This window comes from Durio zibethinus, chromosome 24, assembly GCF_047325235.1.
Source record: "Durio zibethinus cultivar Kanyao isolate XHJ-2024 chromosome 24, ASM4732523v1, whole genome shotgun sequence".
NCBI lineage: Eukaryota > Viridiplantae > Streptophyta > Magnoliopsida > Malvales > Malvaceae > Durio > Durio zibethinus.
The window spans coordinates 8,548,860-8,564,537 of record NC_143185.1 but is presented as its reverse complement, the minus strand read 5'-3'; the positions used below and the strand labels follow the sequence as shown (position 1 = coordinate 8,564,537).

Here is a 15,678-nt window from a genome sequence, read left to right as displayed (position 1 = left end):
ATTATTGTTTTGTGTTAATCTTTGAGATTTTTCCATTTTTTTTTAATTTCCATTTTCTTTTCCCAATGATATAAAATCATAAATTACAGACTTGGTTTATGTAGCAATAAAATTTTCTTTCCTTGGCTTGCAAAGAAAGATGAACAATGAGAAGCTTAAGTTGATGAAAAATTCATTCCCATGCCACAACTAATGCCATATTCAAGCCACACCTCTCATCTTGATTAAATTCTAGTGATAAGTCATAATTATGTCCTTTGCTTTTATCAATAGCCTTTAATCAAAATTTCTCATAAACTTGTGAAAATAAAACTTTAAGATTGTTAGAACTTGGGGTTTAGAAAAATCATGAAAATTTGAGAAAATTCTTCAAAGCGTGTTACAATGCTACTTTTTTTAATATTTTACTTGCCCCCACCACTTGATTAATTGCTATGTAAAAGAGTTACTGGCAATAAATCTAGAAGATACAATGAAGTCTAATGATTGATAAAATATAACAAGACTATAAAAGATTCATAACCAAAGCTAGCAAGTACTCCATCTCTATTTTATGCTCATAACCATTCAATGCTATGATCAAGAAAATCCACATATAAAATACTATAAAATTATGAATCATAAAGTAAATAATTTAATTCAGAATCAAAGGATTAAAAGAATAGTCAATAAAGAAAGCAAAATTCAATGAGACTCAAGGTCTTTTATGAATTATCAATCATCAATTCTTTTAGTAGACTATAAAAACTAGAAAGATAATAACAAGAAACTTATTTTGTATTTTATTTCACCAAGAAACTATTTGGATAATTGAAACTTCCCATACTTGTTTCAAAAGTCAGTTTTGTCAACTTTACTAATTTCTTTTCCTTGCATCTTCTTTATGCAAAATATGAATTTCATAATTGTCTTTAAATTATTAAAAAAAATAAATAAGAGAATAGAAATAATAGAAAATAATTTTGACTTTAAAGGGTGAAAAACACTTTTTTAAAAACAATTATGACTTTATGTAACAACAAAGCCTCAAAACTCTTCAAGTAGAAGTATTGAAAATAATTGTATTCAAAAATTTATTTATAATGAATAAATAGACATAAATTTTTATTCAAATTATTGACCTTCTATATAATCATGATTTTTATGAATAATAATCTATTTATATTCAAATATTTATAACCATTTATCATATTATAATTGTTTCTATTCAATCATAATTATTTAAATTATGAATAAAATTAATATAAAAATTAATTTTATCCATCAATAATTAAATCTTTCTATTCAAAGTAGGATGCACCATATTTTAATCTACCAATATTAAACACTCTACTCTTGCTTATATAGAGGAATTCAGGAAAGCCAATGATGTAATTAATAAGCCCGAACTAGCAAATAAATGGCGGCCACCACCCCATGGATTTGCTAAGGTAAACTTCGATGGAGCTTTGAATGTAACTGAGAACATTGGCTGCATTGGGATGGTAATAAGGGACGATGAGAGTAAGCACCTAAGGGCAATATCGACAATGGTGGAACAAGAGAGGGATCCTACAGTGAGTGAAACTCTTGCAGCAGTGAAGGGCGTGGAAGTTGCTAAAGCAATGGAACTCAATTCGATTAATCTTCAAGATGACGGTAGCTTTTGGGATTATCGACTATCTGAATTCAACGGCAAACAGTCTCTCAGTTGTTGGGAATCTATTGGAGGATGCTCGGCTGTTAAGTACAACGTTGCAAGCTTTTAAAGCTGTCATGTGAGACTATGTCTAGACAAAGCAACGAATTTTTTCTCAAAACATGCATTAACAATAAGATCATCCATGTACTAGCTTCATGAATGTCTTTCTAGTCTTACCAGTATTATTCACAATGACTGTAATGTGGCATAATATCAATGAAATTATTCTACTTAAAAAAAAAAAAAACTATCTTCTTAATCAAATCATTTTCAATGTAGTTAGGGTTACACAAATTGGTCTTATAAAATGTTTTGGTTAACAAAAAGCAAAACAAAATTAAAAAAAAAAATCTCAACATTTTTGGACTACTTATTTCTCAATCTTTTTTTTCAAAAAAATAAGTAAAGTATCTTTAAGTAGTAAATCAACTTGTTGTTGCCTAAAAAATTAGAAGTCTTTAACCAAACAAAAAATTAAGGATAAATTACAAATTTAATCATTTAACTAGTTGATTTTATTTTTTTATTTTGATCACCAAAATTTGATTGTTACAATTTGATCACTAATGTTTATGAAATTGTTTTTTTGTCATATAACTATTAAAGACTAAAGACATTCTTATATGGCATAACCATATCATCTAACATGTGACATAACATTATAATTGTGGAAAAAAATTTTGAAATTAAAAAAAAAAAGAGATAAATTAAGCTTTTAATTGCTTAAAATTTTTTAAAATTTCTATTTTAGTCATTTAAATTTGTAAAATTTTATAATTTGATTATCAATGTTTATGAAATTATTAATATTTTAGTCTCTATTGTAGATGTCTCATTGTCGATATGATTTTATAATGATTTAATTACCGACATTTGTGAAATTTAATATACTACTATTATTTTATTATTTTTGTTATATATTTTTCTTGTAATATTTTATTGCATGGATTTAAGCCATGTGGACTTGGATTACAATTAGAACCTTAACTTTATGAAATATTTCATATTTTGTTTAAATTTTCTTGGATGATTGATGCATTTTTATAAAAAACATTTATTTAAATTTATTTAGATGAATTGGATGGTAAATAGTTAAAATATTGTTATTTGAATAATTTTGACAATTGGATTTATTCATCTATTTTTCAAATAAAAAAAAATATAATTATAATAAAATAAAAAATTTATAATCTAAATTCTATGCAATAAAAATATTGAATACTTATTTCTTTGTTATATAAAGTTTGAGGGATTGTTAAGTATTATGTCAAGATATTTTAATATAGATTACAAAAATAATAAATTAATTTATTATATTTATAAATATTGATGATCAAATCATTATAAAATCACATTGACAATTGAGATATTAACAATAAATATCAAAATATTAATAAATTTTATAAACATTAATGATTAAATTATATAATTTTTAAAATTGGATGACAAAAATAAAATTCTTCAAAAAATAAGTGATTAAAAGTTAATTTATCTTTTTATAAAATTTTAAAATTAATTTTTTAAAATTTATAATGTTCCGTCGACATGTTGTTATTTTAACATTTCATAATTGGATGATTAAAATAAAAAAATCTACAATTAAGTGATTAAAGGACTAATTTACACTTATATTTAAAATAAGCAGATTATTTGCTTTATCGCTGACACGGATAATTTTACTAATTTACGTGTCTATCCTTGTAGCGAGTATAGTTGTTTTATTTAAACTCGCGTGTGGTAATTGCTTGATCCCATAAAATCTAAAAAGTGATCTCGTCTTATCGTACATCCTCGTCAGCTTTCTATCCCATCTAAAACTGACAAGCCAATAAGCCTCTCTTTCCTACTTTCTCTCTCTCCTTTTTTTCTTTTTTTTTTCCCTTAATTATTGTTACCGTACATCCTCGTCAGCTTTCTATCCCATCTAAAACTGACAAGCCAATAAGCCTCTCTTTCCTACTTTCTCTCTCTCCTTTTTTTCTTTTTTTTGTTTCCCTTAATTATTGTTACCTATAGCCTGTCTGCTGTCTCTAGCATTCATCGAACTTGAATCATCTCTCTCTTTTCAATGACTTTCTGTCTGAAAAATTCGAGAAACATTATCAGCAAACTTAAACCAAAGGTTGGGTTGTTGAGTTTAATGAAGCAGAGCAGTGATTGTTGTTACAGCTCTTGTCTGAACCACAGCAATCATTGCAATTTCCTTCCAGTGACTGCTACTTCTCCATTTGTTAAACAACTCAAAAACCCAGATTCAAATTCCCATAAAAAAGGCCGCTTTTTCGTATTTGAACGTTTTGAATCGACCACAGCTGAAAAACAGATTGCTTCTGTCCCAAATGGTGAAGACAATCAGGTTTGTGATTGTTTAATGTTTTCCATGAACAAGGGATGTTTCAGAATCTGTTAAATTATGTTTTTCTCTTACATGTTTCAATGCATATTCACTTTACAATACTTGTGTAGTACTGAATCAAACCGTTTAGGCCTCATTATTTAGTTTTAACTTCTCACTAGATTCTTGGTGAACATATGAGCTTGCTAGATATGAGTTTGTCGGTTATGCATCTTCTAGATGCATGGTTAAGAAATTTCCTTTATGTGTTCTATACAATTATGAAGTTAAAAAAAAAAAAAAATTCACGCCTGGCTTTACATCACTGTCACCTGAGAAAGTTGTCAACATCATAATTTTTTACTAATGTGTTTTGCTTGGGTTTTTTTGTCAACATAAAATGCTATTATACTCATTGGTTGGAGATTACAAAATTCAGTTGTGCTGTTTAAGTTTCATGGAATGTAGTTGGAATGACTGAAAAGTTATAGCACTTGCTCTGTAGTTGGAATGACTGAAGGGCAAAAGATACCAATTGTGGACACTATTTTCCAGATAATAGAGTAGGACTCTGTTTCTGTGCTTCTCATTCAACTTCTTGATAACTTCGAATATTTTTAAAGACCAAAAATCTTGGTTTCAGGGGTACCCGAATAGGATAGAGGCATTCTTCTTCTTCTGATGATGATGATGATTTCTTATCAGTTTAATTCAAATGACAAGTACATTTCAACAAGGCATCAGTTTTATAATTTCTTGCAAACGCTTGGGCATTGTTTTATTTTCATGTAGACACCTATATTTATGCTCACCAAATCTCTCTTTTTATGGAAGGTCTTGAATTTTCCTGGAGGAAAGGTTATATTTTCCCCTGAGATGAGATTTCTATCTGAATCTCCCAGTTTGCATGCCCACTGCTACCGAGTGCTTGATGATAATGGTCAGCTAATTAGGCACAGCAACTTTATACAGGTAGATTCACCTGTCCTCATTGTACTTCCTAAAATTGTCATTTCCTGTTTAAGAATCTTATCGATTACATATTAAATTAGGTCAGTGAGGATATTGCTGTTAAAATGTATAGCAACATGGTTACTCTTCAAACTTTGGATACCATATTCTATGAAGCTCAAAGGCAAGGAAGAATTTCCTTCTATGTGACCACAATTGGAGAAGAAGCCATCAACATCGCATCGGCAGCAGCACTCACTCTAGACGACTTTGTTTTTCCTCAGGTTAGAAGAACATACATGGACATATATACATCTCTCATCCCTTACAATTCAAGCTTCACATTTTGCATCTGTGGATAGAGTGTAACTAACCATTTACAAATCTATTTCAATCCCACATCTGTTTTTTGTAATCCTATTCTCAAAGAATGCACTTTTTCATGTACTACTAACAGATAAGGACTGCTTATTGTATTTAATTGTAACTGTTGAGAAGTTAAATGAATGAACACATCGGGGTTAAAAATTAAATGATGCAATCATAAAGTTAATGACGTGGTTTGCAGTACAGGGAGCCTGGAGTTTTATTATGGCGTGGTTTCACTCTGCAAGAATTTGCAAACCAGTGTTTTGGAAACAAAGCTGATTATGGGAAAGGCAGACAAATGCCTATTCATTATGGATCTAACAAGCATAAATACTTTACTGTATCATCAACAATTGCGTAAGAGATTTAACTTGTGTTTGTGGGAGTTTGTCGAATAGAACTTTATTAAAATCTTTAGATCTAAATCAGGAAATCAGGGCTATAAACATTTCACTCTGTTTTTCAGTACACAAATTCCCCACGCAGTTGGTGCTGCATATTCTTTGAAGATGGACAAAAAAGATGCATGTGCTGTCGCTTACTTTGGTGATGGTGGCACAAGTGAGGTAAATACAAATACTGAAATCTAGCTTTGATGGATAAAAATATTTGGTTTCATGGCATTTGGAAGGATTCTGTAATCTATAAAATTGCCTATATATGCTTATTGTAACAAAACAAAATAGTTCATTGCCTAGCTGCCCAGTCTCATTTAATTTTAGCTTTTGGTGCTTTGATTCTAACAAAACGAAATAATGGTAGGGAGATTTTCATGCTGCTTTGAATTTTGCGGCAGTTACAGAGGCTCCAGTCATTTTTATCTGTCGGAATAATGGATGGGCAATTAGTACACCTACTTCAGACCAGTTTCGAAGTAATCTTCCCTCTTGAATCAGTCAATTTATATATATGTATATGTATACATTTATATGTATATATGTATCCTATCACGTATTTTGTTTTGCACATGGTGCAGGTGATGGAATTGCTGTTAGAGGGCAGGCTTATGGAGTCCGAAGCATTCGTGTAGATGGTAATGATGTACTTGCCATTTATAGTGCAGTTCATGCTGCACGCAAAATGGCAGTAAATGAACACAGGCCAATTTTAATTGAAGTAAGACTTCTTTTATTAAGTCTTTTTCATCATTAGCTTTACAGTGACCATGAGAGGCATATGCATAATGCTGAAACATAAATGGGTTATACTCATTCCTTGATGTTTTGTTCTGTCATTACACTTTAGGCTGTTACATATCGAGTTGGACACCACTCTACATCAGATGATTCCACCAAGTACCGACCTGCTGATGAGATCGAATGGTGGAGAATGGCTAGAGACCCTGTAACAAGATTTAGAAAATGGATTGAAAGTAATGGTTGGTGGAGTAGTGAGGCTGAGTCACAGCTCAGAAGCAGCATTCGGAATCAGGTAAAAGACTTAGACTAGCAGTATTTGAATCTCTAGAATCAATCTTATTAGTAACCAAATATAAACAGTTGGAGTTTAGATTGTGTTTTTTTTTTCCCCCTATTCTTCCCTTCAATTAACAACTTTCATCAATTTTAAGGCTTGTGAGTTTACTGATAGATAGACTTGGAACATAACTGCTCAGAATAGTCAACCTTTTTTAAGAAATGAAGGAGGATTTCAATTTGCATCAGTAGAATTATCACTAGCAGGTAGCAATATTTTTTATAAGCTGTAGCTGAGACAACTGTTGTAGTTACATCTCAAGTTTAAAATGCTTTCCCCCAATATAACAATCAAAGAAGGGGAAAAACTTCTTGTTGATATCTATGATGAAACCAGTTAAGCCTCCAAGATCTAAAATCATTGAAAATCTTGTCATTCAAAATAATTGAAAAAAAAAAATCATTAACAATTTCTGGTATACCTGAGAAAAAATTGTTCTAAAATCAGGGAAAAGTGGAAACAGTCAGAACCATGTTTTGTTAGATATGAAAATTCTGTTTTTCAAGGTGCTGTTGGGATTTGCCTTGAATCTCAGAATCCCACATCGAAAGTTAAGTAAGTTTGAATTTGTCTTGTATCCCACATCAGGAGTTTAATAAAGGTATAAAGGGTTTCACCCCTATAAATAAGATGTTTTGGTTTTAGTTTAGTAACCTCATAGAGTTAGACACCAAGAGAATAGCTAAGTGAGTAGGCTATTAAATGGTGTAATTGGGTTTTGGGTTAAGTTTTGAGTAAGGAGTTTTAGGAGACTTTTCTCATTCTAAAAGTCTCACAATTGTAAAGATTTATTTGATAGTGGATTAAGTTGGAGTAGGCCATTTTGAGTTGGGCCGAACCAAATATATTTGTGTGTTCTTATTCTTGATTTAAGCTTGTTATTTTGTGTGTGGTTGCTGCGCGTAGGTATTGTTGTTTTTCCCAACAAGTGGTATCAGAGCGAGGTTCGAGGTTCATGGGTCCAAGAGATCGTGAAGCAGTGTTTGAAGATGTCTGAAGAAGGTATGTCTGGTATGTCTATGTCTAAGTTTGAGATTCCGTTATTTGATGGAAAGAGTAATTTTATGTTATGGCAAAGTACGATTCAAGATCTGTTAGTACAACAAGGGTTGGATCAGGCATTAGAGAGTAGTAAGCCTGAGGGAATGTCTGATGCTAATTGGATTAGGATTCAGAAGAAAGCTGTTAGTACTATTAGATTGGCGCTAGCTCCAGAGGTAAAATACAGTGTGTTGACTGAGAGTACTCCGAAGAGTTTGTGGGATAAGCTTGAAGGTATTTATGCTTCGAAGTCATTGACTAATAGATTATGTTTAAAGATGGATCTGTATTCTCTGAAGATGGAAGAAGGTATGAGTCTTCATAATCACCTGAATGAGTTTAATAGATTGGTTTCTCAATTGCTAGCGATTTCTGTTGATGAGTTAAAAGATGAAGAGAAGGCTTTAATTTTGCTGTCATCTTTGCCCAAGTCTTATAGGCCTTTAGTTCATACTGTATTGGTAGGTAGGTCTACTTTGAAGTTGGATGATGTGACTGCCCTGTTGCGTGAGAATGAAAGGTTTATGGGAGCTCAGAACTCATCACCTGGGGGGAGTACACTAGCTGTAGAGGGTTTTGATCGAGGGAGGACTCAAAAGAGGATTAATGGATCGAGATGGAGATCCAAGTCAAGAGACAGAGATTACAGTGATGTAGAATGTTATTATTGTGGTAAGAAGGGACATATCCAAGTGCGCTGTAGAAAGCTGAGAAGGGATATGGCTGCTTTCAAAAGGGCGAATGATGAGAAGAAATCAGATGAAGAAAAGAGTGATACTGCTGCTATTTTGTCTGATGATGATGATGTTGTTTTGACAACTTGTGTGGATGAGACCCAGACTTTGAAAAGTGACAAAGGTTGGGTTTTAGATTCAGCTGCTACAGTTCATGTTTGCAATGATAGGAGCTGCTTTGTGGAGTTGAATGAGAATGAAAAGTATGGGGATATTGTGATTGCTAACAAAGAAAAGGTGCAGATTCAAGGCATTGGGAGTGTTCGCCTTAGATCTCACAATGGTGTTATTAGGGCACTTCGTCATGTAAGGTATGTACCAAATTGTCACTACAATTTGATTGCTTTGGGTGAGTTAGCTTCTCGGGGGTACACATTTTATGGTAGTAATGATTGGTTGAAAGTGTACAAGAATGGTAGTGTGATTCTACAAGGGAATAGGGTCAATCACTTGTACATGTTTGATGGAGGCTCAGTTGCTGGAATGCCTGTGATGAAAAAAAAGAAGAAAGGTAAGCATGTTAGCTTTGCAGATACTGTTGAAGTGTTTGGAGATTCAAGTCAAGGGAGGATTTGTTGGGATTTGCCTTGAATCTCAGAATCCCACATCGAAAGTTAAGTAAGTTTGAATTTGTCTTGTATCCCACATCAGGAGTTTAATAAAGGTATAAAGGGTTTCACCCCTATAAATAAGATGTTTTGGTTTTAGTTTAGTAACCTCATAGAGTTAGACACCAAGAGAATAGCTAAGTGAGTAGGCTATTAAATGGTGTAATTGGGTTTTGGGTTAAGTTTTGAGTAAGGAGTTTTAGGAGACTTTTCTCATTCTAAAAGTCTCACAATTGTAAAGATTTATTTGATAGTGGATTAAGTTGGAGTAGGCCATTTTGAGTTGGGCCGAACCAAATATATTTGTGTGTTCTTATTCTTGATTTAAGCTTGTTATTTTGTGTGTGGTTGCTGCGCGTAGGTATTGTTGTTTTTCCCAACAGGTGCAATGTATGTAATATACTCAGATGAGTGATCAGAATAACTGCGAATGTTGTTTGAAGTGATGGCTTGATTGTTCCTTTGTTCGGTGGTTTTTCACTCCTCATAGTACCCCCTAAGCTCAGTTAAATGATTGTATACTGGAACCTAAATTCTGAAGTTTATTACTAACAGTCTTTAACACGCTTGGTGACAGCTATTGCAAGCAATTCAGTTAGCAGAGAAAGTTGAGAAACCTCCAGTTAAGGACTTATTCACAGATGTATACGATGATCTTCCACCCAACCTCCGCGAGCAGGAAAAATTGCTGAGAGAAACCATCAACAGACACCCGAAAGATTACCCCGCTGATGTCCCGCTTTAGGTGAACCATATCTACTTGCAATCAAATTTTTTTTCTTCTCTGAAGTTTGAACTTGTGATAGTAATATGAAGCCGCGATAGTAATCATAAATTATTAGAATAACATCTCCACCATAGTTATGGAAAGGCAGTGGAATATGGTTCAGTGATGTTAATTTCATTTCGGTTTTGATTGTACTGGCTAATTCGCTTCAGTTATATAAAAATATAGTACACTGAAGGGTGGTTTTTTATACCGGATTTGGTATCATTGATTGGTTTCAACTTGTTTTATCTTTACATAAATATGAAATATATTTTATAATTTATTTTTTATTGTTTAACTATTTTTAATTTAATAAAAATAAAATGAGTTTATATTTGATGCATCATCTGTGTATGAATTTTATATACTGTTAGTGAATCAAATGATGCGATCTCATTGATAAAGTAAATTAAATTATGCAACTTCATTAATGAGTGAGTTTTTTTTAAAAAGTATTAAATTTTGGTATATTTTATTTTAAGAGTTGATATTACTTATTAATGAGATAATATCATCTAATTTATTGATAATATATAAAATTTATACATCGATTATGCATTAAATATAAACTCAAATAAAATTAATAGAAGAAATAATCCTTGAAAGTTTGGTTTCTTTATTTTTTACTGTTAATTGTTTATTACATTTTATTTTTTCGAATCAAAATTTATAAGTATTTCAATTTCTTTTAAAAAAAGTAATTATACTTTTTTTTAAAGTTTAACAATCTGAAAATTGAAGTGAGCAATCAATTTGGTGATGTGTTTGCATTCATAAGACCCCGCATTTGTTTTTGTCTCACCAAATTAAGTACAATTAGGTGAACTTTAGAACTGAAGTATAGGTGGCTCCACCTTTAAAGATTATTAGGGGCAACATGAAATTATAAAAGTAAAGAAAAGATATTGATAGTGCTTAATTACTCAAAGGAATTCTGCAACATGAAATATATATAAAATTTCCTTGATTGATCCGATTCTTTTACATGCTAATTGTACATGTAACTACATGCATTGGGGAGAAAATAGAAACCACTGAAGGAAAGCATAATAAACGACAAAGATTATGAAAAGCTTAAATGAGGAAAGGATGAAACCCTTCCTGTAAAAAGAATCACAAGGATAAAGCTTTCTCCTCCAGGGATTCTCTAACTGCCTTAAACAGTGATGGCATCAACTTCTGATTGGTAACAATGATGCCTGTGTCCAGATCAAGATACCTTCCCCTGGAAAAATCCAATGGGTTCCCTGCAGCATCTGTGGCCACACCCCCAGCTTCTGCAAAAGATTAATTGCAAAGAGACATGCCAAATAGCAGTAAGTGGATGAGTGGATAGGTGGGTATGGGGAGGGGGAAGGGCCCAACAAAATAAGTGCAGAATGAAACAATGCCAGTCAAATAAGTAATAATTACATTCCCACCCTACACCTTAACTTGAGAGAAAGTAGCAGACGATGGAGTGAAATTGGTCCATACCACTCACAACAATAGATCCAGCAGCATGATCCCATATTTTCTCCCGATAACCTTTCCGTGGAAGACGTATATATATTGCTCCATCTCCTCTGGACAGAGCCCCATACTTTACCTGGCTATCCATTCTAACTGGTGGTGCTTTGACTCCAAGTTTCTATTTACATCTCAATGTTTTCAATACATTATCCAAAAATAAAACTGAAAATGTGAGTGTCGATATATATATATATATATATGTATGTATTTATGCAAGTATATATGCACACAGAGAGAGAGATAGAGAGAGAGAGAGTACTTGGGCAATTAAACTAGATAAATCATGCATGGAGTGTGCTGCTTCATATGACTCAAAGAACGATGCTTCTTCAGGATTTTCAACAGCACTTACTTGCACCTGAATCCCATAAAAATGTATGAGTTGCAAATGCATACTCAGATTAATAGCAATAGACTATAAGAAATCATTATAACCTTCACCGTTGAAGAACCATCAAGTGGCTGCATATAAGTTCCTCCACCAACTTCAGCAAAGAAAAGACAGCCAACTTCATTATTTGGAGAATGCCGATCAGCACCACTGATGCAAGTTAGTGGAAGGTTTGGACAAGCCAGCACACCTAAAACAACTTTTCCTCTGTCTAGCAAAGCCAAGGCTACTGCATATTGATCTCCTCTCAGAAACCTACAATGTAAAATATCAAAAAGCATAGACTAATTCATCAAAGTTGGTCTAAAAGCACATACAATTAGAATAAAATATCATTTTTGTAACTGGAAAATGGTAGAGATCATTATTTAGAAAATCTGACATGAAAATTAGCCAAAAAAATAAAAAAAAAATCCACTATTTCTTTCACAGCAAATTGTAAAGAAATCCAAACACAACATATATAACAAAGTTAAAAGGAAGATAAATAAGCTGAGAAAGTTTGTAGAGGACCAGTCATTTAATTCTAAAGCACTAAATTCATAGGTCTGGCCATGCAAAAGCAAGAGAGATTATGGTTTTTCTTGCATCTAGTATTGTTAAGGTATCCCCTTTTTCTCTCTTTCCTATCAATCCTTCTACACTAAATAACACAAGATAAAGAACAAATCTAAACATCCCCAGCCTTTAGTCATTGCTGAGTTAAGGAGTGTAGACTAACTCATGTTGGATAAGGCATATCATAAACCGTAATGTAGTTGGTGAACATGAATCATTATTATATCAGACACCAACTTCTTTATGACTAAAGCAAAATTACTCATGTCAAATATTAAGTTCCAGAGCTCACCCTTTAGTGCCATCTATAGGATCCAAAACCCAGTGTCGACCTTCAGAACCACCTTCAGATTTGCCACTATCAATGGCCTTGAGAACATCTTCTGTTGATAAAGTAACACTGTATGATCCATCACTAGTTAGAGAATCGTTCACAAGTTTTGTAATGCGCTCTACTATTTCCTGGGCACCATCCTTGCGAAGATCTTTAGAATCCTAAAGAGAGCCCAAAACATTATTTAGAAGGAAACAAAGGAAGAATTTTACAATTTAAAGGAAAAGAGAGCAAGTATCATGCATGTTCCTGAAACTATTCTCCACAAAAGCAGAGATTTACCTCTTCGGCAACTAATGAGAATCCAGCAGGAAATTCCTGCTGCAGCAAAAAACTAACCAGTGCTTGTGAGCCTGATGAAAATTGTAAAATGTAAAAATGTCAAGGAAATGTGTTAGCAACCAGTTAAGGTTTCTTTTCTGCCAACCCTAAAAGCTAAAAGATGCTGAGATCAAGAATAGCATAAATACTTAAACCAGAAACTTTTAGGGATAAATAATGTAAAAAACAAAAAGCAAATTTCATAAAATTGAAGTGTGACTACCAGTTTTGCATATGATAAGTGCATCATCTAACAAGTAGATATATTGGAAGAAGTAAATAATAAATACGAGTTATGATTACATTTCCCCCTGAACATTGATATGTATGGATAAAGCAGATGACCTTATACAGAGGTAAAATAAAAGGCAATTATGAAGCAGGCAAATGTATTACAGGGCAATGTAATCACACTTGAGATATGCTCATCAAACAAAGCACTACATATAGCACAACTATAATATTCTTTCACTTCAGATGGACTATGGCATTTTGATTTCAACAGAACAAAAATGATTCATCCGATAGAAAATTTTGCTTAATGCAGCTAGGAAAACATCATACAACTCTGTAAATTCCCTAGTAAAAGAAATTAAGAAAAGACTAAAATTAAAAAAAAAAAAAAAAGCACTTGAATTTTATCACTTTATTTAGATAAGCCCCCATACTTTTATTGCACCTAAATAAGTCCTTAACTTTTATTTACACCTAAATAAGCCCTTAAACTTTAATTTTTATCAAAATAAACACTTAACCTTTAATTTGTAACTAAATAAACCTTTAACATAAATCAATCTATCGCTTGAAATAAGAGCTTATTTGGATACAAATAAAATGATAAAGGCTTATTTGGATATAAATTAAATAATAAGGGTTTATTAGGGTACTATAAGAGTACAAGGGCTTATATAAGAAAAGTGGAATACTTCAAGAGCTTTTTTAGTATTTTAGACTTAAGAAAAGCATGTATCGACTACAAAAACTGAAGCTTAGTTCAGTTGGTTCATGTAGCTACATGTAACATCCAAAAGGTTTGAGGTTCGAATCACAGCACCCACAACCCCTTCCCCTATTCCCAGGATGCCCCAAGCTGCAGCCTACTTTGTAACCCAAAAAAAAAAAAAAAACTAAATTCCAATTATCATGCTAATAAATAGAAAGAAGCATGTAAATCACCCTGATTAAAATGGAAACCCATTTCAAATCGACAATACATATTTTTCTTAAAAGAAAAACTTGTAATAGCAGGTGAATAACCTAAGAGGAAGGCGCAAGAAAGTTTCAGAAACAAACCATAATCAGCTACTGTTACAGGACTTCTATTATTTTTGGATTGAACATCTGATTGCAGCAAAACTTTTTGCACTTTCTGAAGATAAAAACAAAGACCCAAAAACCCAAATTAAGCTTCTATATATACACAGCTTTACATGATCAAATATTTCAGAAGCATCAGCCACATATATTTCTTTTGACATAGAGTCTGGTAATTCTCAAAAAAATCCTAAACCTTCAACTGAAAAAAGTGAGATACAATTCAGTGACTTCAATTCCCCTAATATTAGAGAGGTTGATAATTCTAAAGAATCGGCACAGAGAGTTATGTTTTGAAGTAAAGAAATATTACACAAACATACTGTGCAAGGAGAAGTAATTAAACAAAATGAAAACAAACAAACAAAAACACAGATTTCAAGTAAAAAATCTGAAGATTTGAGAAAATTACTATAAACCCAAAACAGCAAATGCAGAGAAAAATAGGTTTTTATGAAAAAGGGAAACCTGACAGAGACGAGCAGCGAGAGAGGCAGCTTTCTTGGCAGCGGCCAGCTCTTTATCATAAGACATTGCCACAACCAGTGTAGAAGAAGAAGGCAAGTAAATGAGATGACAAAGAAGAGGCAACTAATTCAAAGACATGTATTTAATTTCAATTCAATAATTTAGAAGTACGAGTTTTTTTCTGTTTCTTTCAAAACTCGAGAGCACAATAAGTCAATCACTCGGTCGATTGAATGTTAAATCTTTTCCTTAGAATTTCATGTGCCTTTTAAATAATGATTAATGGAGTACAGCATAAAGATATTTTAGTGAATGTGAACCACCTGAAATTGCTTGGCCGTTGACGTGCTTCCTACATAACCCTTCGTTTAATTAAGTTTAATCATTTTCTAATCATATATTAGTATTATTTTTCTCTTGTCATTTTCAACTTTAACCCACCAAGTATTGCAAAAAATTGATAAAATGTTTGTTGTCAGTTCTATAAATCTGGTCATATTTCAAATGGTCCAGATAAAAGTAGCAATTTTTTGTTTTTCAGTTGATGGGAGTGAAATAAGATAAGAGAAAGAAAATAACAAGATTTGTCACATTTTATTTTTCATTAAATCTAATCCATTTAAATTTGAAAGTAAAATATTTATTTAATTTAAATTAATAATTTTATTTATAAATATTTTACCTTTAATTTTTTTTTATTTTACATCCGCCCGGAGAGAAAAATTTTTTTTCCTCTCTTTCCTTTTTTTTTTTTTTTTAATTCTTTTCCATTTTGTTTATTTTTATCAATTATATTTGGTAAAAAGAAAAGAAAAT

At 32.1% G+C, this 15,678-nt stretch overlaps 2 protein-coding genes across 8 annotated transcripts; one reads left to right on the top strand and one right to left on the bottom strand.

Moving 5' to 3' along the window:
* The first annotated feature begins 3,640 nt into the window (after window positions 1–3,640).
* LOC111316056 (thiamine diphosphate-binding fold (THDP-binding) superfamily protein) lies at window positions 3,641–10,172 on the top strand. 6 transcript variants are annotated; one of them, XM_089753625.1, is made up of 10 exons: window positions 3,641–4,037; window positions 4,809–4,988; window positions 5,069–5,251; window positions 5,536–5,693; window positions 5,803–5,902; window positions 6,099–6,210; window positions 6,313–6,452; window positions 6,582–6,767; window positions 7,719–7,814; window positions 9,773–9,911. In XM_089753625.1, the coding sequence occupies exons 1-9, from the start codon at window positions 3,750–3,752 to the stop codon at window positions 7,785–7,787; spliced, it is 1,416 nt and encodes a 471-aa protein (XP_089609751.1). In that variant the 5' UTR covers window positions 3,641–3,749; the 3' UTR covers window positions 7,788–7,814; window positions 9,773–9,911. The 6 variants fall into 6 exon arrangements, 5 of the variants coding, with proteins under 5 accessions (XP_089609751.1, XP_089609748.1, XP_089609750.1 ...); XM_089753626.1 differs by having other exon boundaries at window positions 3,694–4,037; window positions 4,851–4,988; XR_016333202.1 differs by lacking the exon at window positions 7,719–7,814 and having other exon boundaries at window positions 3,642–4,037; window positions 6,582–7,318; window positions 9,579–10,172.
* A 711-nt stretch (window positions 10,173–10,883) lies between these two features.
* On the bottom strand, window positions 10,884–15,105 carry LOC111316055 (3'(2'),5'-bisphosphate nucleotidase 1-like). Of its 2 annotated transcripts, none has more exons than XM_022918064.2 (8): window positions 14,863–15,105; window positions 14,374–14,449; window positions 13,042–13,112; window positions 12,718–12,920; window positions 11,912–12,122; window positions 11,736–11,834; window positions 11,399–11,594; window positions 10,884–11,241 (listed from the first exon to the last, which is right to left on the bottom strand). In XM_022918064.2, the coding sequence occupies exons 1-8, from the start codon at window positions 14,926–14,928 to the stop codon at window positions 11,078–11,080; spliced, it is 1,086 nt and encodes a 361-aa protein (XP_022773799.2). In that variant the 5' UTR covers window positions 14,929–15,105; the 3' UTR covers window positions 10,884–11,077. The 2 variants fall into 2 exon arrangements, with proteins under 2 accessions (XP_022773799.2, XP_022773801.2); XM_022918066.2 differs by having other exon boundaries at window positions 11,441–11,594.
* Window positions 15,106–15,678: the final 573 nt, after the last annotated feature.

Excerpts from the sequence above, each read along its gene's own strand:
- LOC111316055 (XM_022918064.2), bottom strand. The coding sequence starts at position 14,928 with ATGTCTTATGATAAAGAGCTGGCCGCTGCCAAGAAAGCTGCCTCTCTC. Across the intron at positions 13,113-14,373 it reads TGTAACAGTAGCTGATTATG|GCTCACAAGCACTGGTTAGT; the intron begins GTTTGTTTCTGA and ends AATTTTCATCAG. Across the intron at positions 12,921-13,041 it reads TCTCATTAGTTGCCGAAGAG|GATTCTAAAGATCTTCGCAA; the intron begins GTAAATCTCTGC and ends GGCTCTCTTTAG.
- LOC111316056 (XM_089753622.1), top strand. The coding sequence starts at position 3,750 with ATGACTTTCTGTCTGAAAAATTCGAGAAACATTATCAGCAAACTTAAA. Across the intron at positions 4,038-4,808 it reads CAAATGGTGAAGACAATCAG|ACACCTATATTTATGCTCAC; the intron begins GTTTGTGATTGT and ends ATTTTCATGTAG. Across the intron at positions 5,694-5,802 it reads ACTGTATCATCAACAATTGC|TACACAAATTCCCCACGCAG; the intron begins GTAAGAGATTTA and ends TCTGTTTTTCAG.